Genomic DNA, 22642 nt, shown 5'->3' on the forward strand with positions numbered 1-22642 from the left:
ACATACACACATATACACATGCACATACATACACATGCACACATACATACACATACACACATATACACATGCACATACATACACATGCACACATACATAAGCAATGCCCATAAAAACACAAAGCAGGAAACTACAACAGATAAGCAAAAGGCAAGTAAGGTTGACAAGAATTAAGGCATTATGAGACAGAACCTCTCCAAAAGATACTGCTGGGTTGGCATGGGACCTCCCTTAAATGTGGTTTGTATACCCTGTGACACCTCACTGGAGGAGACTAATTTTTCCCTTGTGAGCAGTTGTCAGCTGGAGATAGCTTCTGGGTTAATAAGGACGGGCCTGTGTCCTCCTCCCCGGCTCAGCACTGGGACCCATCTGATGGGTACACACCTAGGATGGGCGGCTTTTTTACTTCATCCTCTTAGGAGGAACCTCTGGCAGCTTTCTGTGTTTGGAGAAAGTCCCTTCCTTGTGTCCTCTAATCTTAAGAGTGGGTGGTCACAGCGTTGCACTGATGGGTCAAGCTTGCCTCCACTCTCTTCTTGGATCTTTAACCTTTTTCATCCAGGAAGTCACTAAATGCCACCCTTTCTCTCTCAAGGTTCTTCCCAACAGATATCTGCAACACCATTCAGTGTAAGAGAGGGCAGCATACCTAGCCATCTCTTGTCTAAGCCGTCATCCCTCCTGAACCTGTTTCTCTGTCCTGAATGTCCTCCAGTTCTCACCCCAGATCTCACAGCCTCTGGGTAGCCCTCACAGCGAGTCTGCTGGTCCTGTTCCTCTTTTAAGATCATCTCTGTGCTCCCAGCTGTCACCTCCTTGGCCCATGGTTTCTTTAACTTCACAGTTTGGCTCATCCTGCCTCTGCCCTGCACCTTTGTACCCCTCCCCTTCTTACAGGCTTCTCTTCTGCCACACTGTGTCCTCTTGAGTTCTCTTGAGTGAGCCTGGATGTGCCCCACACACTCTGCCTTTATCTTTCAGAAAGCTGCTCGTTCCTGCAGCCTCCTTGCTGAGCCCTCTCTAAGGTGCCTGTTCCTGCTCCCCTGGCATACACCCAGTGCCAGTTTACCCTTAGTGGGCTCGACACATCTTTATCAAAGAGATAATCCTCTACCGTGAGCCGGAAGCAGAGGCGATTCCTTCCTGAAACACTGAAGTGTTTCAGTGCGTCTAGCTTTATTTGCTCAGTGTGTCAGTCAGCCTGTGTGGTGAGCTCTGTAGGCGCGCGGTTGCTCACAGGTATATTCAGTACCATGCTCAGCAGTAGGGTTTAAGCTATACAAAAAGATTGACAGAGAGAGCTTTGAACTTACCCACAGGGGGCCCAGCATTCATTTTTCCTAGATTGCTCTTTGTTCAGGATTATGTTTTTAGGTCTGTATGTAGTGGCTACTAGATAACAATGACTTTTTCTTTTCCAGCAATCGCCTGCAAAACAAATCCTGCAAAGAAAATTGAGTACAATTGTCCATCAGGTTCTAAGGGACTTGGCTTCAGAGTCCATACAAACAAAACCCAGGGGGTTTCAAGTCTAAAATAGCATAGTGTTTGCTCATGGCATATACATATCCTCTACAGATTATTTATAAAATCTAATCAATAGAGTTCATATGCTGTGTAAATAGTTTTAAAATAGTAAGGAAAATAAGTCTGTACAGATTCAATAAGTTTTTCAAGTACTTTTCATTTATAAACCCATGGATACAGAGGGCAACTCTAGGGCCATAGCAGGAGACGGGGACTGCCTACAGGAGAAAGTTTTGTTAGTTGAGCACTGTTCTGTGAACAGTGAGCCTCAGATCCCTGAAGACTACAGGGAAGATGCACACCTCTGGGGCGGGGGCGGGGGACTTTGAACAAGCCTCACCCCCTTGGCCTCCTGCTCCTGGGACTGAAACTGTCAGAATCCGCTTGTGTCATGCAGACTTCGTCACATGATGATGGCTGCTGCACTTCCAACAATTGTGCCTGTCTGGAACACAGGAGTGTACAGTATACTCTAGGCCCCTGACAGGAGGAAATGCAGTATTTTAAGGAAGAGCGTTCTTTCCTAATGCACAGGACCGTGCTTGCAGACAACAGCAGGCTCATGCGGGTGAGGACCAGTCTGAAACAGCTCAGTTCTCAGACACCAGCTGCTTTCCTTATCTGTGTTCATGCCGTGATTCTTCCAACTCAAGAGCTCGGCATCCGGCCTGCTGCCAGCCACTGCTCTCCTCGTGCTTCACTTTCTCTCTGACCCAACTTACAGGCCACAGTCCAGCCCCCCACCCTTCCCTCCTGTGAGAACCTTCACAAAAGTCCAGTCCCATTTGCGCCTGACCACCTACCTGGTCTGTGTGTGCAACTGAGCTGCTTAGATCTCAGACGCACCAGGAGCGGGCTTTGTTCTGGCCTCTTTCTTACCTCAGTCCAGCTCTGCTTACTTCACGGACTCCCAGTAGAGCTCTCTGCATAGTGCAGCAATCAGTCCCTCATGCTTTAAGTCCATGGCATCAAACTAAAAGTGTCATCTGAAACCTCTGCACAACCCCACTCCATGCAAGGTTCCCTTGTCTCTTCATTGTCACCCCCCTCTCTCTTTAGGTCCTTTGCACTTCCCTTCCAGCCCCACCCCTACCCTACCCATCTGCTGTTTCTCCAGCACCCTCTCCTCCTCCTCCGGAGCCTTTGCCCTGGCTCTTGCCTCTTCCCACCTTCCTCCACCGGCTGCCCCAGGTGCCACTAGTCACAATCAAGCTACCTCATTTAAACTTCTCTCAATACACATTTCTTGCTTCTTGCTGGTTTGTTTGTTTGTTTGTTTTCATTCCACTCCCAACTAGAATGTAAGCTCCCCAAAGATAGAGAGACCTGTCTGCCTAGTTTATCTCTGTGTTGATATTCAACCCGCTCACTCACCTAAATTGTATACTATGGCCTTCGAGGGCCTTGTAGGAAGTGTACATGGATATTTGTCCGGTGGAAACCGATTCTTGGCAACACTTGTAACAGAAAAGGGCAAATTACAAAAGCAAACTTCTCTACAATTTTTTATGTCAATCTTTAAAATAAGATTAAAATAAGATCTGTCATTATTTCTTTAACAAAATGAACTGAGGAAGAAAGGAGGGGTAAGTATGTGAACTGAGCAAAATTTCCTGAGCCTTTTATTCGTGGTAACACAGCATCAGATTTCAGCTTTGGACTCTGTTCTTGGGAGTGGATTTCACTTCTCTGTCTTTTCTCTGAGGAATATCTGCTTTGGGTTGAAGTTCCCAGCCTTACTTGAGTATCTGCCAGGCTTGCGTTGGTCTTCTAGTTCTGTCTGCCTGTTCGCGAGGAGGGAAAATTTGTACACTTTTACTGTTTGCCTGCCTTCCTTACAAGCTGAGCTCTAAGTGCATGCAGCAGATGCTTCTTTCGCGCATCGTATTTAGGGGTGATTTATGAACAAACGCTAATGAACCTGAGTTCCTATCACCTTTCATTCTTTTCTATCACCCTGCTTAGTTTTCAGATTAGCACACCACAGCCCACCTCGTCTCTCTCTGAGTGAACAGTGAAGTGCATGTCTGTCTGTCTGTCTGTTATCCCGAGTCCTCAGGCTTTTCCATTCCCGATGTGTTGCCGCTTGCAGCTGGCCGTTCATGCTGAGTGGGTATTAGCTTAGCTGAATTCAACTAGTGACCTTAGTTCTCCAGCATCTTGCACATGTGAGGTTCAATTGGATCTGAATTGTTTTTGGTCTTTCTTTTGTTTCACACAGCGTGTGTGTGTGTGTGTGTGTGTGTGTGTTGTGTGTGTGTGTTGCTGGCACATGGTCCTGTGGGATGGGATGTGCTGTCAATAGTGAGACACGTCACCAACCCAGAACCAGAAGTGAGAATGAGGACCACTCACCTCGCACAGGCTGTGTCTACAGTGTCTTCAGCCCAGTCAGTTCCTCAGTGCTGACTACAGCTGTGATCACAGATGAGCCACAGGAAAGTTAAGGGAAGTTAAGGATTACCCAGGATGTCAAAGGAAGGAGCAAAACCAGGATTCAGGGTCAGTCTGTACATTGACCTGATACTGGGTTCTCTAGCAAATGTGACAAGCTTCTTGTTTTTTATGCAGATTGTCTGGGCTCTCTTTGCCTGTGTTGTCAACTGTATTCCCAGCAAGACGTCTGAGAGTAAAATAAGCAATAGGGTGAAGTTTCCCAACTGATGCTCATTTTCACTCTTAGATGGGTAACCACTGATAGATGTTTCAATTTCTTATTTATTTATAATCTTTTCAAAGTATACTAATGTTATCTAAAACCTAATCAATGTTTAATAAAACATTTAAGAGAAAAGTGTTATAAACATTAGCTTTAATACCACCAGTCTTACAACATCCATTTAATAGGGTGTTAATAAAGTCTCAAACCTCTTTATGAAAATATATGAATTCATTGCAATAGAGGGTGACCACCAAAAAACCTGAAACCACTGTGAAGAAAAATAAAATTTAAAACTCGGGCTTGACATGAAGAATTATCCATCACACATTCTCACCCCAAACTCAGTTATAAATGTAAAGACCGAGTAGAAAGAAAATGATGACTGTTGGGCTTCCCGGTCATCCTGATTGTCACCGCTCTTCGCCTAGGATGGGCCGCTCTTACTGGCTTCTAAACTGAACTCATATTGCAACCGATATGAAACACAGCTTATTGGAAATGCAGTCAAGTTTAATTTTCCTGTAGCCTTGCCTGCTATTTAATTTAAAATAACGAAAATCAAAATATTAAGGCTGAGACAATAAAAGGAAAGCCTTCCTGGGGGAGACGTTTTCCCTGCTCTACTGGGAAAAGTGAGTGGGTTAATGAGCATTCGTCAGTTAATTTTTAATGCCTAAGTTTCTCTGAGCACTGAACAAATGAAGTTAGGATAAGTTCTAAGCAGAGATAGACCTGGCCATCTCACCTGGACTCCTCTTCCCACCTCACACAGATTTGTCTTTGTTCCTGAGAATTCTGTCAGGGACAGTCTCAGGATGCACTGGTCTCTGACAAAGCATTGGTTCCTTTAGGGTCACTAACACTGGCAATGCAGCCAAAGTCTGGAGAGTTTTTAGATGGCACAAATTCCTCAGAAACACGGCATGACTAAGAAGTAGTTGCTGAATTGCAGGACGAAAAATGCTTTCTGGAGCTGTGTCCAGACCACTTCTGTGAGGTACATCAGCTGCTCTTCACTCAGATTGCCTTTCCAACGACACAATGCAAAGATGGCTGCTCTGAGAACTGAATTTTTTGTTTTGTTTTGTTTTGTTTTTCGAGACAGGGTTTCTCCGTGTAGTTCTGGCTGTCCTGGAACTCACTCTGTAGACCAGGCTGGCCTCGAACTCAGAAATCCGCCTGCCTCTGCCTCCCAAGTGCTGGGATTAAAGGCGTGCGCCACCACCGCCCGGCGAGAACTGAATTTAAAGCAAGATAGAGAGGCTCTGTGGAGCTAGAAAGATGTAGAATGCTTGACTAAGGAGACATGGCTGGATACCACAGTGAGCCTGAAATCTCCTGGCAGGCTCTGTTCCTTTACTGTTGTCACTGCCCTTGTGGGCTCCTTCAGTTCCCAACTTGTACTTGAGTTCATCAAGATTGAGCATCTGGCATTTACCCCTGAAGCTTTAGGCGAAGAGGACTCTGACTCAGGGGCCCTTGTCTCTTGCCATATGGAAAGCACCCTACGCGACCACGAGACCGAGTGCCTTGTAATGAAGTTTTGAAGAGACTATCAGGTTAACTGAATCCAATTACTGCTCATCATGTTGACTGATGATTGGAGATTGCCTTGGCTTTAATGTGGCTTTGGCTTCCACTCTCCACCCACTCGTTTTTATTTATTAATCTTCTCAGGCTGGGCCGTGGTGGGGAGAGAGACGGACATGCTTCCTTTGGGTATTGGGATCAGAGAGGGGGTTACATGTTTTTGAGTATTCTATACTAGAGTAAGAGTAAATGTTCTATCTGGTGGTGGTGGTGACACACACCTGCGGTCCCAGCACTCAGGAGGCAGAGGCAGGTGGATTTCTGTGAGTTCAAAGCCAGCCTGGCCTACAGAGAGAGGTAGTTCCAGGACAGCCAGGGCTACAGAGAAACCCTGTCTCAAAAACTAAATGAAAAGAAAGGAGTCAGTGTTCTCATAGATGTTATTAATTTCTGTTTAGTTTTAAAGCAGCTGGACTATTAAAACTTGGAAGACTACATTTGTGATATAATATTTTATGAAATGACCTAAACGAAGTTCTTGGTAGCCTTCCTTGTCATGTTTAACAAGGGTCCTCGTATCACCCATGCACACCATTAGAGACTTCCTGGTCCATGCACCAGTCCCTGAGCTCGGGTGACAGACCTGCTCTGATCTCTACCCAGAACATTTTCAACTCTAAGAAATGAAAACCAATAAATAAAATAAAGCAGTCTGAGAACTCTCCTTTCCTGTCAACATGTTAGTGAGCCAATTATTACTGTAATGTAAGACCTGGTTTTTAAAGATTCCTAACCATTGTTGGTCAGTCTGTAATACTCGCTGCTTTCATTCCCGACACACAATACCAAGTGATCACCTTTCTGCAGAGACTCTTACCTAGGGGACAGGCAGTTTACTCATTCCTTGAGCCAAGGTCACTCTCCAAGAGGTCTGACTGAGAGTACAGTGTCCCTTGTTACCGCCAGTGGGGACAACCTCTGGGGAAAGCCTGAAGCCATAGATGGGACTGAGCACACACAAATACATACACATGTACATAGAATGAGGTTTCCCTTATGAGTTAGCCCAGTGAAAGATTAACTACAACCATAACATATAATTGCTTTAAGCTATTATGAAATTTATTCAGTTTGTAAACTGTTTTAATTTTTGAATTTTCATTTGCCATAGTCAGAGTGAATTTGACCCTGGAAACTTTAGAAAACACAACCCTGGCTAGGACAGACAACTCAGACCTGTTTTGTTCCTAATATTCTTAAGGTCGTGCATGCCCCATTGCAAATTAAGCCTTTTTGATGGCAGGGTGGTCGCCAGTAGAACCCCTCACCTCATTACTACCAATGGATCCCTGGTAACTCAGCCTATTGTGAAATTTCACATTCAATTATGCAGGACAGTGAGTGAATCAAAACACAAAATGTCTCCACTGTCGCCCTTATAATGGCACTTTACCACTTCCTTCAGAACTGAAAGGCTCCTTGGAGCTCGGCAGCTGATATGCATGCCCAAGCAAATAGGATCTCCAGTATCAGACTGCCCTGACTTTAAATAGCTGATTTGGTCTTAAAATCAGAAGGTGCTACACTGTAACTTTTATTTCACAAGTCCTTTTGTAGAAAAGTTAGGACAGGTTTATTCATTTTTTAGTATTAACCTTAGAATTCTAAAAGCGTACAAATGGCATTTGTCTTTGGATTCACAAAAAAACTCTAGATATTCAGATGTGAATTATTTAAACTCCCACAACACATGCACTTTTGCTTTTCAAGCATGAGTTATAATTTAATTAAAAACTTCTGGTGCATTGCTAGTGTTTTAAATATTAATATGTTCCATGGATCACTTTCGATTATCTAGTGTCTTGAAATTCTTGAAGATGTCAGATTTTTAAGATTCCCAAAGTCGCACTTGGAATTGTCTGTTGAGGCAAAGGGGACTGTGATAATTACACACATCCATTACGACAGCAGAGGACATAAACTTGGGGGAGGCTTAATGGGCACGTCTCCGTGACAGCTAGCAAAGAGCATTTGGCATGATTAAGGACGGATTTGAATTCGCTTGAAAATTCACTCTCATTATGGACACCCAGTGGAAGTTGCACCACAAGTCCTGAATTCCCCAGAAGAAGAATGGAAAGGCAGGGAAGCTTTGAAATCCACTGCGGCCATCATCCAAATTATTTTCTTCCCATTCTGTCTTTGCGCTGTCACAATCACTTTGTGATGCCCGTTTCCATTCCCTACATCTCAGCGAAGAGGCGACCTGTTGATCTCTGTGTTTCAGATCGTCCGAAGATACATCAAGGACTGGCTGGAGAGGAAGAAACCGCCCTTCGGTGTGGTCAGCAGCAGTGTGCTTCTCATGATCATCTACACCACCTTCTGTGACACCTTCTCCAACCCAAGCATCGACCTGGACAAGTTCAGTCTCGTCCTCATACTGTTCATAAGTAAGTCACAAGGCGGGACGTCCCGGCTGTCGCCAGCCTCCTCTGCGGCATTGGGAAGCAATCCCATGCTCTGCTTAGCTGGTACTATGTTTACTAACTGACTTGACTTTATCTCTATGTTCTTTAGAAAGACATCAGTCCGACATTTGAATCTTAATCTGTTTTTCTGTTTCCTGCTCCACTCTCTGATCTACAGTAGTGTTAATAGGAGAAATAACTAATTAGCTGTAATAAGAATTACATTCAACCCAATCTGTGTTGTAATTCAGTAAGTCACCAAATTAATTTAAACTCAGTGTGGTCTCTCTTTTTAAGATTTATTTGTTTTATGTGAGTACACTGTCACTGTATTTACACACACCAGAAGAGGGCATCAGATTCCATTACAGATGGTTGTGAGCCACCATGTGGTTGCTGGGAATTGAACTCAGGACCTCTGGAAGAGCAGCCAGTGCTCCTAACTGCTGAGCCATCTCTCCAGCCCTCAGTCTCTGATCTCTCATGATTTCAAAAGGACTTGTGACATATGATGTTGTTGTATATTTATAATAATTCAGCTGCATTGGATGATAATGTGAAGTTTTCATCATAGTTTCTAATGCAGTTTTATAAAGAAATGGTACTTTGCTCTTCAGGAGCAGCAGACTAAAAATGTCAGTAACCACTAAAGTGTAAAACACAACTTTGTATTCTAGTCATCCTGTAATTTTAAGCATGACTTTGATTAATACCATAATACCAAATAATCTTTTATCATTGAGATGAGTTGTTTCGAGGTGTGTGTTATATTCCTGTTTGTGGTCTTCAGCTCCTGGTGAAAGCCAGTCCTTGTAAATGAACAAATGAGATCATTAAATCTAAGATAGTCAAAGAGGGTTCTAGATCTTCCTGAGTGCTGATGCCATTGTCTGTATGTGAGAACAGCTTAAGTCCAGCCGTCTTTTGGCAGTGTGTGTTGGCTGAGTGGTGTTTAATTCCAGACAGGGGTTAGGTAGAGCTCAGTGGGCTGCAGGAGCCTCCCATGGTTCCTGTCTCCACTCATGCTCTGTCTTCTGTCTTTTCTTCAGTAGTCTCCGTTCAGCTGAGCTTCATGCTTCTGACTTTCATCTTCTCCACGAGGTAAGTGGTTTGGTGTCTCCTGTTAGCTTCTCCCCGTGGCTACTGTACTGCTATGCTGTCCTGCATTTCCTACTCTCACTGACCACTTTCTCTGTGCTGCCCTTTCAAACTGCAGACATGGCGACCTCCCTCACGAGCTTGCATAGCCTCTTGTTCTCCTGGCCTCAGGGAGCTTTCTGCTGACACTTCTTTTTTTTTTTTTTTTTTTTTTTTTTTGGTTTTTCAAGACAGGGTTTCTCTGTTTAGCCCTGGCTGTCCTGGAACTCACTCTGTAGACCAGGCTGGCCTCGAACTCAGAAATCCGCCTGCCTCTGCCTCCCAAGTGCTGGGATTAAAGGCGTGCGCCACCACTGCCCGGCTTCTGCTGACACTTCTAAGCTGAGATCTTCGGTTTCTCCTATGTCCCAGCGCAATCATTTTCCTTACCATGTACCTATTGTCCCCATTGCCTCAGCAAGATACTTAAAATGCACTTAGTCTTTTTCTCTGAAACTTCCTCTTCCACCTTATGTTTAAAGAGACTATCTTATATTTTTTAACTAATTCATACAATAAGCAATGTATCTTGATCATGTCCTCCCCTTTCACGCCCTCCTTTTGGGTTTGTGTAATCCACTGAGTCCAGTTAGCACTAGGGTTTGCCATGTTGGACCATCTTATTAGATCCATCTTGATCTTATGCAGGCAACCATAGCTTCCATTTTATGACCAAAAGACAATGTCTACAGCACTCTACAGCTCTTACATTCTTTTCATCTCTCTCAGGAGGTCTTCCCTGAGCAGCTCCCGCCCTGTGTGTGTGTATATGTGTGTGTGTCTGTCTGTCTGTCTGTCTGTCTATACCGAGTCTCTTATTCAAGTTCCAGATGCTATGGTAACTACATTTCTAGCCTCAGCCTCAACTTTTTTTGATACATTTGTTTATGTGTTTTGGTTGATTGGTTGGGTGGTGTGGTTTGTTTGGTATTTTTTTGTTTGAACGGGGTTTGAGGGGGTTGTTTGTTTGTTTGCTTTTGGTTAGTTGGTTGGTTTTGGTTTTGGCTTTAGGAATTGGGGGGAGGTTGGTTTGATTAGTTTGTTTGTTTGTTTGTTTGTTTGTTTTTAAGACAAGGTTTCTCTGTGTAGCCCTGGCTTTCCTGCAAGTCACTTTGTAGACCAGGCTGGCTTCAAAATCACAGAGAGTCACCTGCCTCTGTCAACCAAGATTAAAGGCAGGTGCTACTACCAGATTCTTACAGCTTCCAGTGATTTGGATCCTGGTGACCACAGCGTTGTTCTGATATCTCCAAAGCTTAGTTAAAAAATAAAAGATAGAGCATAAGCAGGAAGAGCAAAATGAAACTCAGCTGTGAGTCCGTTTTGCCATTGTACATCCATTCTGCCTATGCTGAGGTTAAGATCGTTGTTGTTTCCTAGAAGAACCTCATGCTCTCTCATTTCTGTCACCAAGGCTCTCCCCATGCGCAGCCTGGTGTCCATGTTCTAGTCCATCCTTCCTGCTGTGTGCACACTTTGTGTGTGTGTGTGTGTGTGTGTGTGTGTGTTTAAAGAAGTTTCCCTATGTAGCCCATGTTGGCCTTAGACTCATGGCAGTTTTCCAGTCTCAGCTTCCCAGATGCTAGGATTGCAAACATGTGCCATCATGCCTAGCTCAACTTTCCTGTTCTTTTTGTTTTGTTTTGGTTTGGTTTGGTTTGGCTTTGGTTTTTCAAGACAGGATTTCTCTGTGTAGCCCTGGCTGTCCTAGAACTCACTCTGTAGACCAGGCTGGCCTTGAACTCAGAAATCCACCTGCCTCTGCCTCCCAAGTGCTGGGATTAAAGGCATGCACCACCACTGCCTGGCTATCATCTTTCCTGTTCTTAAAGGCCTATGCTAAATGCCACTTCTTCCATTGGTGGAATTCATTCAATACATATTGGGATGTATTGAATGCCTGGGAATTGAGAAAGATGTCAGAATGCATGTCTCAAAAAAAGAGGTGATTTTAGTCCTGTATGACTTTACAGAGTAAATATGTGATCTCTGAGGGCTACACTCAGCTAAGCTGTGGTCAGATGGCACTGCCAGAGTGGTGGCGTTGGCTTCTTGGGAGAGACAGTCATCAAGAATGGCTCTCGTTGCCAGGCAGTGGTGGCGCATGCCTTTAATCCCAGCACTTGGGAGGCAGAGGCAGGCGGATTTCTGAGTTCGAGGCCAGCCTGGTCTACAGAGTGAGTTCCAGGACAGCCAGGGCTATACAGAGAAACCCTGTCTCGAAAATCCAAAAAAGAATGGCTCTCGTGTGAGAAGCAGGGGTGATACATATGTTAGCACACATGCAAAGCAGGATGTGGTGGACAGCGGCAGAGGAAGACCCAGACAGGCACTGGTTATGAGAGAGGTGCACTGATCAGGTTCCAGACCAGGGGCCACAGGTGTTCACACTGAGTTCTCACAAGATGGAGGTCTTGACATTCCACCAAGTTTGTGAGAGGCTAGGTTGGGGCCTCACACTAGGTTCTTGGCTTGTGGAGATTTTGGTTTAGCTGATTGTTCAGAGTCAATTTAAAAAAAAAAAGAATTGATTGCTATAATTTGAAACATTTTTCTAAATTTGAGGTTATGATTTATGAAGTAAGGGTAAATTCTAGAGAAATTAAGTCATGGAGAAAAACATGTATGTGTTGTTCCTGTGGCGAGGTAGTTTTAAAGTTAGCCATCTTGTCAGATGACATAATTTGTAGATATCCCCTTAGGGACTAAGCATTTCCTTGAAAGCTATCCTAGTTTCATTTCCTGTTGCTGGGATAAATGCCTTGGCCAGAGCAACACAAGTGAGAAGCGGCTCATGTGGCTCAGGGTTCCAAGTTCTGGTCCAGCACTGCAGGAAGTCAGGAAGCAACTGGTCACATTCCGTCCACAGTCAAGGGCAGAGAGCAGTGTGTTAATGCATCATGATAGTGCTCAGGCAGCTTTCTCTACTCACAACCCAGAATCTCCTGCCAAGAGAATAGTGCCACCCACAGTGGGCAGATCTGCCCACCTCAATTGACTTATTCAAGACAGCATCCCACAGACATACCCCTAGGTCAGCCTGCTCTAGACAGTCCTTCAGTGAAACTCCATTTCTCCCTAACTGTGGATTGTGCCAAGTTCACAGTTAAAACCAATCATTAAAAAGCATAGAGGGTAGGAATGGGAGTACAGGAAGAGGGGCATTGTAACTAATCAAATTAAAATTCTCAGTTATTAGTGTGCAGAACTGATCTTTCATTAGAGTCCTGGTCTTTAAATCCTGTTTCTCTACCATATTCAATTGGGACTTGAACTTTTTCCTATCCCACTGTTAGATACACATTCTTTGGCAAACCATACTGTAGAATAGCTGTCCTCTGCGCCCATGCTCCAGGGTAATGATCCTATGGCCCAAAAGTAGTCTCTTAAAAAGTGGACAGTTTTCAACAGAATAAAATTTAGGAAATGGCCTTCTTGCTGTTTCTTACTGAGAGATCTCATAGTTCATCAGGATATGACTTTAGAAGGAATGATTTCTGCCCCATCCTAGCTCTGTCCAAAGGACTGCACATACGATGGATGCTTCGTGCAATGGACAGCGACCTGATTCTACTGTTGACCTGATTCTACATCTTGATGCTGTTTGTCAGAGGAGGACCCAAGTTTACGATTTAATTTAGGAACTTGCCTAAAAGTCAGATTATCCTTCCAAGTAGTACACCTAAAGTTGACACCTTTTTAATTTCATATTTGCAGAATGCTTTGCAATTCACAGTTGTTTTAAAATATATTTCAGTTACTTTTAAAATTCATGATATTGGGGCTAGAGAGATGGCTCAGCAGCTATGTTTGCCACCCTTGAAGAAGACTGGAGTGGCTCACAAAACCTGTTAGAGGTGGTAACTCCTGTTCCAAGGCATCTGATGCCCTCTTCTGGCCTCCTGGAACCTGTATTCAGTGTGTACATAGCACACAGAGACACACACGTTCAAATAATTTAAAATAATAAAAATAAAACTTACAATGCATAATACTTATTTCACCTAGGGTATTTGTAAAGAATGTTTAGCTGAGCTCTTCAAATTCACACAGACACACACAACACTTGTCACAGGTCCCAGGGCCTGTAACCAAGGTCCACTGTCTCTGTGGGGTCTCTTTCTTTTCTTTTCCAACTTTTGCTTCTTTCCTACTTGTACTTCATGAAATCTGCCTGTCCTCCATCTCTTTCTCCGTTCCCCAGTTGTCATCCCCCCCAATTTCCTTCCCTCTTTCTCCGTTCTCCTCCCTACCCCTCAGCCCATGTTTATTTTTTCCATACCAGCTCAGTTCATCTAGAATTAATTCGGGCCTGAAAGGGACCCCATGTCCATGTCCTTCCCTTGTTCCTGCCACATGCAGCTCCATGCTGAAGATACACATTTGGTAAAAAGCCAAGAGACACCTAGTTGGAAAATTGAGCTTCCTTGTCACCCCTTGCCTCTCCAATTAGGATTTCTTCGGGTCTGGAATGTCACCATGCCAAAGAGCAGTTCAAACTGCTGGCAAGTGATCACCCTACATTCCCACCTGTCTGTTTGCAGAGTAGCACTAGGGTCCAGACTCCAGCACCTGACTCCAGTGGACTTGGGTTTCAGCCCTGCTCAATAGGCTTGTAGTTTCTGCTGCTTTTCCTCACGGGGGATGGTGGGGGGGAAACAGTGTGTTTCTCAGAGCGCCGAGAGTTCACAAAACCCTCGACATGCAGACCCAGCACAAAGTAGGTACTCAGTAAACGTAAGGCACACTAGGACATTTATGTCATCGAGATAGCTTATCACATCGAAAACTAGTACTAGCAAGAGAGAGTTGGCTCTTCTGACTGTGCCACAGTCCAGGTCTCCTTTCTCTGCCACAGTTGCTAGGAAATGCGACTTGACCCATCAGCTGCAGGTCAATCATACACGACAAGTCCACAAAACTTCTGCAGCTTTGGAACACTGTCCTAGTTCTGTTAATTTTGTTTTGTTTTGATATTGAAAAGCTCTAGGAAAAGAAAGCAATAATGTTTAAACTGTGTGAAGGATACTTTAGTAGTCACTGGAATGACTGAACACAGTAAGAAGGAAGTCTGTGTGTACATGCCGGCCTCTCACCACAATCCCGAGAGGAGTAGCTGCAAGGAGAAGGGAGACGGGATTTAGTATTAATTCCACAGCTGTGTGCATTTGGAGGTGAGTGCCCACAGCCCAGAGTTCTGGGAAGCTTGTCTAGTGCCACACAGCTTGTGACCAGTGAGGTGCTGGGGTCTTGTTAAAAAGCAAGACAGAAGGCTTACAAAGGGCGCCTTACGGGGATGGTCCCTGCAGCACGTTAGACAGATCTCCCTGCCTCTCTGCGGACCTCTTCTGCCCCACATTCTGTGTTTCTGCTAGAGAAACCTGACATGCCTTCCTCTGTGGGTACAGAGGAAGACAAAATAAATATTATGTGGAAACGGCTGATTGAAAGCTTTGTTAGAGAGAATTCTTAAGAAACCAGTTGGGAAGGAAAGGAAAGAAGCACCTCGGGGGGGACAAAGTGATCAAAAGAAATGATAAAAGCAGGATAAAAAGAAAATCAATATTAAAGAGAGGTATGGCAGGGTTAGAAAATGAGAAGGAACACAATTGCTGGAGTTTACACACAGATGCTCACCGCTGGAGAGAAGCAGGGGTCCTCAGTGATTCAGTACAGCGAGCGGGATGCACTGGCTCGCTCTTGTGTCCCGATGCCGCCCTCTACAAAGTGTGGACAGGGGTGGGCTACGGACCCAGAAACTGCTCATTCCCATCCATTAGATCCTGAAGTGGTTTTTGGTTTTGGTTTTCTGAGAAGATAAATTGGCCCCAGAATTTGGGGCAGGCTACTTCCTACTTTGTGACTTTTGGTGTGCTGGACTTCTGACCCCTCTTCAGAAGAAGCAGGACAGAAATGCCACCTCCTTCTGTGCTGTCCTGAAAAGACATGCTGGATGCTAAGTGTGTGGAAATGTGCTCAGTGATGCTCGGTGCTGTGCTCCCTTACTCTCCTGAGTGGTGGACTACCAGGGCATTAGCTGTAGGTGCTTGGCTTAAAATCCACACTGTGGAGCCTATCACTGGGCTGCTAGAGTCAGAGGACAGTGTAAGCACAAGCCCTTGGTTCCTATCCCAAGGCCCTGCCCTCCCTCCCACTGTGGAGCCCAGCCTAGCTTTAGTCTCTACTAGAGAAGAACAAAACAGCAGCCCCAAGTGTCCCGTGAGCCACACAGGCCGGGAGACAGGGTGAGCTCCAGGTCAAGCAGGAGCCTCCTGGACCCCGCTGGAAGTGAAGCCCCAGTGCTCTGAGGACAGGGGAAGGGAGGGGCAAAGTGAGACCCTTGCATTTAGACACCAGGTGTGTCTGTGGGGACTTCCACACAGCTCAAGTCCTGCAATCTCAGGTGTCCATCCCCCCGGAGGGAAGCCTCTTCAGTCTGCCACATTGCCTCATTACCTGAACATCTGTGGATATGTGAGTGGATGCCTGCCATGGTATGAGTCACTCCTGCGTCTTCTGTATTTTTCAACTCACCTTGTTTTTCTACTTTGCTTCCAGCTAAGAAAAACAAAAAAAAACCTAAGAAACTCTGTTTACCCCTTTGTCTGGTCCTCTTGAGACTGTTGGGAGGCCTAGATTTATCAGTTTTTTCATATTCATATTTCTCTCCCCGCCCTCTCTCTTCTTCCCTCCTGTCCTTCACCCCTCCCCCACGCATGGTCCATGTAACAGCTCACCTCATACGGCATCAGCTCCTTGACTCCCCTCCCCAACGGCTACCTGTTCCCACTCATGACTCAGTGTGCCTCTCCACCTAGAATGCTCAGGGCTTCCAATGTCCCATAACTTCTTCCTCTCTACAAGTGATAGTTATGATACTAAAGATGTCACCAGCGCTTCCGTGTGTAAATTCTCACATACATTTGCATTTATCTGCACAGAGGCGAATGATGTCATCCTGTGGGTTTGAAATCAAATGTGTTCGTCCCCGCAGCCCATGCTCAACAGCTCTTGGGAAGGAGCACTCCTTGGAGAATAGCAGCGGACATTCTGGTCACTCAAACTCCATGTGTCCATGTCCTGCTCTTCCCGTGGCCCTTCTAGCTCCCCACTATGGCCAACCTCTTCAGTCTCAGCTGGTTCTGTTCGTGTGGCTACTTCTTAAGAACGAGTCTGATCATATTGCTCTAGTGTTTCTGCTTGCCTCATCTAAGTCCACACCTGGACACAAGCCAGCATTCCTGAAAATGAGGCGACATGTGGAATCTCCTCTTTGGCCACTGTGCATATGGCTCCAATCTCCGACTCTGGGTTTACCACCCCTAACCTCCTGGGAGGATCTGTGTGGTCCACTGATAATAGCCCACCCACTCCAGGGACAGGATAGTCTTCTCTTCCATGACCAATCTCCCTCTCTCCCTTCCCTCACCTCTGACCCCTCTTTTATATGCAGTATTTATCTTTACTCCTGTCCAGTCATAGCTCAGGTGTTTGCCTGATAGTTCCCTCCCTGTTGGGCTCACCACAGGAATGAAAGGACAAAAATGTCAGTTATGTGGCATGATGTTTAAAGAAGAAGAAAATCACAGCGCAGACTTACAAGTCTGATGTGAGACAAGAGGGCAGCCTGTTGCACTCCAGTGCTGTTCGTCTGTGGGAGCCTCAGCCCAGGGAGACACCATTCTGTGTCTGAGGCTCCTACCAGATGCTGAGACTAGAGGGAATGCTGCAGAGGCTGCAGACACTTGAGCAGGCAACCTTCCAGCTCCCAGAGGAGACCATTTACATATTCTCTTGCTCTTCCTGTGTTACGGGAGGCCTCTAACACCTTTCCTCCAGGGAGTATTCAAAACAGGATGTAGGGTCTACTTAGGGATTTTTCTAAATAGGGATTAAGATTTATCTCCCATCAAAAGTTACAGATGGTAGATGAGGTTAGAAACCTTTAAATGTTGGGTGGTCATAGGCGTTGGGGACAAGCTTACTTCATCTGTATGTAGTTGACTTCCGAAGCATTTTTAGGTGAGCTACAGGAATTATACCATCCATAGGAATTGAGAAAGAGTTTCTAAGACAGAGGGAATATTTTATTGTTGTTGTTGTTGTTGTTAATTGTCATCATTATTAGTTTCCTGATTTTGACTCATGATTTTCTAAACCTTTATAACTGGGTATAGGAACTTTGATTCTCTAAGTAGAAATCCAGACAGGGCTATGCGTTTGATCCACAGTAGCCTCTTTCACTAGGGCTGAGGAGCAGGATGCTAACGTGAAGATGGGCACACTTGATATAAGATATGCTTGGCTTTTCATACGAGTATTTGTAAAACTCCTCCCCATCTCCCTCCAGGAATAACTCGGGGTTCACACCAGCAGACACGGTGGCTATCATCTTCTGCTCTACACACAAGTCCCTCACCTTGGGTAAGTGACTCACCGAGTTAAAAACTACATACTACCCTAAATAATTGTGAAATTCAGAAACTTTTCAAGTTTCCTGGTCAGGACTGCCCATTCATTGTTCTGGAGTCTGTTATTTGATCAAACCAATTTCTGAGGGCCTAATTAATAATACAGGATTTAGCTTAATTTGCAATCATGTTTTCCATTTTGTGAAAAATGATCAGTACAGAATGTCAGCCTGAGTTGGTTGAGGTCCCAGAGGCCTGTTTCTGAAAATACAATTGGCAGAGCTTTTCTTAGATGGCTCTAGAGTAGCATCTGAAAAACATTGCCTTTTTTTTCCTGGGTGCTCATATCAAGATGACAATAGTGAATGCTATTACTGTGGTTCTGTGATTGATGTTAGTTTGAAATTCATTTTTTAGCCGGGCGGTGGTGGCGCACGCCTTTAATCCCAGCACTTGGGAGGCAGAGGCAGGCGGATTTCTGAGTTCGAGGCCAGCCTGGTCTACAGAGTGAGTTCCAGGACAGCCAGGGCTACACAGAGAAACCCTGTCTCAAAAAACAAAAAACAAAAACAAAAAAAATTCATTTTCTAATATTATATTGTTTTCTACAAAGATGATTTAGCCATAGTGACTCGATTGGATTTACAGTAATAAAAGAGAAGTCACATTTATTTAAAGGAAAAGATTAAGACGAAGAGTTTTAATGTCTGTGAAGGCTTATCCAATTTAGTGCATTATCCGGGTGACCTAAGGGACATCTAGAACCCGTGTTCTCAGTCAGTAAAACTCACAAAGGAATCAGGAACTCTTTTGGAAAATGCCCTCATTTGTGAACTCCGTGAGTTGTTGGGGTATTGCATAAAAACTCAAATTAAAACTTCCTGTGCATTTGGAATGTGATTCACTTGGGAGGAAGGGGAACGGTGATGTTGTTAGTTTAAATGTGTTATGCTGAGGTTCCAGTCACATGACTCTGTCATAGGTTTCTTTAAATAGCTTAAAGAAAGCATCTCTGCCACATAGGGCAGGCCAGGCTTGTAAAAACCAAGAGGTGTATCCAAAGGTCAGGAGGTCAGAGGGGCTCAGATGAGGCCTCTTCCTAGAGCACATATTTGCCATGGCTGTCTTGTATGCATCCTGACCTGTCTGCAGTGGGCAGTTAACCCTAGGCCTTCTTGGGACTTGCTATGGAGTGAAAAACCAAAGTGTTTGATGATGTCTCTCCTCTCTGACCCTCTTCTGAGCACACACAGCTAGTTGAACCTTCTGTAGGAAGCACATCGAGGGAGGTCGTGTTGGTTTTTTCTTTTTGGTTTTTTGAGACAGGGTTTCTTTGTATATCCCTGGCTGTTCTGGAACTCACTCTGAAGACCAGGTGGGCCTCAAACTCACAGAGATCTACCTCCTGAGTGCTGGGATTAAAGGCATGTGCCACCGTGCTTGGTATTTCTATTTTTATAAGCAAATACATTCAAATCTTGAGTCTCTTTCCCTTCCTTCCCTTACTTCCAGTGTCATACTCTTTGCCCTTTATGCTTTCTGAAAGCTGATTTGCAGAAATAGTTTTTTCCCCCTTCCTTTCTCCCTCTTGCTCCAGCCACTGGTTCCAGCCTTTATTATTATTATTATTATTATTATTATTATCTGTAAGTACACTGTAGCTGTCTTCAGACACCCCATAAGAGGGCATCAGATCTCATTATGGATGGTGAGCCACCATGTGGCTGCTGGGATTTGAACTTATGAGCTCTGGAAAAGCAGTCAGTGCTCTTAACCACTGAGCCATCTCACCAGCCCCAAAAATAGTTGTTTTGCTAAAAGGACTGGATGAGCTTGGATTTCTGTTTGCTTGTGAAGAATTCCCCTAAGAAATATATACTTGTCTCTTCCAGTGATAGTAAGATACTGTAGCAGCCAGTGATGACACAGTATTGTGACATCCCATGATAGCTGCGACCGCACACTGATGGTAAGACACTGTGAGATACCATAGTAGCTTGTAGTCAAAGTGATTGTAAAACACTGGTAGTTTGTGTCCACAGAGTGATGGTAAGATGTTTTGGTCGCTCATAACCACGCAGTGATGGTAAGACACTGTGGTACCTATTGACCACACAGTGTCAATCCTTAGCTGTTTTATACTCTGATGGGCCTAAGCTCTCTGAGAACTAAAAGCCCTAAATACCTGGCCTGTCCTCAGATTCCTGAGGTCTAAGATGAGAGCCTTTTGCTTCCAGTCCGTGGATTCTGCCCGTCCTTGCTCCAGCTCGGCTTTCTCTGGTCTGTTTCCTCATTGCTTTCTCTGGTCTGTCTCCTCGGTGCACCCCATTGCTTTCTCTGGTCTCCTTGGTGCACCCCATTGCTTCTTGTTATCTCAGACAAAGCACTCTTATTCCACATGTACCAGGGGCTCCAGGGATGACGACTACAGTAGACTTGGAAAACCCAGTAAGTTTGTTCTGCTCACATTCACCAGCCTTCTCCTGGTGTCCTGATGTCCTAGGGGTGGCAGAGAATGTGTCTTTGCAGTGACCTGAGCTGCAGGCCAGTCATTGTGCAGATAGAACTTTTTTGTTTTGGAAGAACATCACAATCAGTGTGGGGGAAAAAAAAACACATTCCAGAAAGTAAAAGGAAATTTCATATAACATCACCCAGAAATTTTTTTTTGTTTTTATACACAAAGATGAAATATAACAAATTATAATATAGCTGCTTAGCATTTTAGAAATATATCTTTTCCTGTATCAAATGCTGTCAGAATATTTATTTCCAGTGATTTTTACATTCACACACACATCTCAAGTAAAATTTATTAAGGGAAACTTAGAAATCACAGTTTATGATTCTACCTGGTTCATATTTGAGGCTAGCCCAGGCAGGCCACGTGGTGCCCATGTGACCTGGAAGGCCTCTTCAGTGGCCTCTGTGCCTGTGTTCGTTCCCCTTTGGTTTATTGTATTGTTCTCGCTCGCCCTGTCTTGGTCTCCCCCGTGTGCTCATATCTACACACGCTGTATTTGATTCATTGCTTTTATTAGCACATTTGCCATTGATTGATTAGTTCTCTGTATTAGTACTTTTTCTATTGATTGATTGCAGATGAAGTGACTATTTGACCTTTAATTATGAGGCTTCCTATTGGAAATGACATTGAGCTATGGCCTCACATAATCCATCTGGAAAGCCTGACGTGAAGCTGTTCCCTGGAGTTCGCGCACTAAGAAAGGAAGCCTGCAGGAAGGGCAGAGCTATCACTGTGCGTCATCTGAAACAGTACTACAGGGCTTGTTTGCGGTGCTCTTCCAGCAATTTCAAGACGCAGCCTTGCCCTGGGTTGCCATAGAAGCCAGGAGCTCTCACTGGCTGGCTACTCTCCAGTTTGATGGTGATATTTGTGTAATAATGAGAAGCCGTTTTACATAGCAGAGATTGAAGAGCGGCTTAGCTAGGACCGGCTCCGGTGCACAGTCGATAGATTTCATCAAGAAAGAGATTAGATCCCACGTATCCTCTGGAGTTGGCATTTTCCTTTTATTTATCTTTTACTCTCAGGGATTTAAACCACTTAGCTTTTCTAGAATTTCAACATATGTAGAAAACTTTTCTAGCTACACCTACAAAGAGAATGGTTCAGGGTGTTTGAGGTCCTTAAGTCTTTATTCGGCTTATCAGTTTGCAATTTGAATAGCAAAATAGAAGAATATCATCTCAAACCAGGTCAGCTATTGACAGTTAGTAATGATAGTCCCGGTTTTTTTTTTTCTTATTTGTAAAAGCATTCCTGAACTGAATGTACCCCGTTTAAAATTTAAGTTGCTTTGTTTCCAATGGCTTATAAATGTCATTTATAGACACTTGTATAGAAAGGCAAATCAAGGCAGCCCCTCCTCATGCTGTCCACACTGCATTATGAGTCTGTGGCCCCTGCTCAGCAGTGGTAAGAAGCTAATAGCTGGAAGCTAAAAGTGGAAGCTTTTAGGATTCAGGAGACAGTGGGGAGAACCGAGCCTGATCCCAAGCTAGATTCCTGCTTCCAGTGCTGAGCTACAGGTCTGTCTCTCAGCAAGAGCCGGACCAAATCCTGCAGCCGAGCGCCTTCGGCACAGTGAGAAAGCACACATAGTACGTAAGTTCTTCCAGCTTTAAGTTTCCATAGGTCTGTTTCTGATGTTTCCCTCTATATAAAGTAAATGTCCCTCTTACGTGTGCAAGGGAAAGTTATTCAAAGGAATGGTGTCTCAATGTTGCAGCTGTGACTGCCGTCTAATAAACACCTCACAGGGCTGGGAAGACTCCTCAGGAAAGCCTGTGCCATGCCATACACCCTTGAGAACCTGAGTTTGAGTCCCCAGAAGCCACATAAAGCTGACTAGTGTGGCATGCACTTGGAATCCAGTACTCCTGTGGTGAGGTGGGAGGTGGAAACGGAAGACCTCCCCTCCCCCCAGGAGCCCCAGGACCAGCTGTCAGGACAGATAGCAAAGGTTGCTCTCTTCATGTGTGCTCAGTGGCACAACACTGCCCCTCCCCCAACACACACCACTCTGCATCTCCAACACACAAAGGGTTTTTTCTAATCCTCACACTGTCACATTAAGAATGCTTAAGAGAAATAAAATCACAAAGTGATCTTTTATTCAAGTTTAATCTGAAGCTTTTCAAGATTGTGAAGAATAAACTTCAACTAGAACTGAAAACTTGAAACAGTGATCTCTTTCTTAAGACAGAAGTCAAAATAACAAAACTTTGCAGACAGATCTGGTAGTCTCCATTCCCCAAAGCCTAACTATGATTCTGTTTGATACATGAGGATTACTTTAACTGCCACAGAACTGGGCATCACTTTTTGAAGCAGTTATTTAACCACTGGTACCTAAACAACTGTGGTGATTAGCAAG

At 44.6% G+C, this 22642-nt stretch overlaps 1 protein-coding gene across 2 annotated transcripts in view; it reads left to right on the forward strand.

Moving 5' to 3' along the window:
• Slc10a7 (solute carrier family 10 member 7) overlaps positions 1 to 22642 on the forward strand; it is a 216444-nt gene that overhangs the window by 168664 nt on the left and 25138 nt on the right. For both annotated transcript variants that reach the window (XM_028753407.1, XM_028753408.1), the window contains 3 exons: positions 8010 to 8175; positions 9243 to 9294; positions 17681 to 17754. In XM_028753407.1, the coding sequence (XP_028609240.1) occupies positions 8010 to 8175; positions 9243 to 9294; positions 17681 to 17754 (292 nt within the window). The remainder of the gene's footprint in view (positions 1 to 8009; positions 8176 to 9242; positions 9295 to 17680; positions 17755 to 22642) is intronic.

This window comes from Grammomys surdaster, unplaced genomic scaffold, assembly GCF_004785775.1.
Source record: "Grammomys surdaster isolate TR1022 unplaced genomic scaffold, NIH_TR_1.0 125947, whole genome shotgun sequence".
NCBI lineage: Eukaryota > Metazoa > Chordata > Mammalia > Rodentia > Muridae > Grammomys > Grammomys surdaster.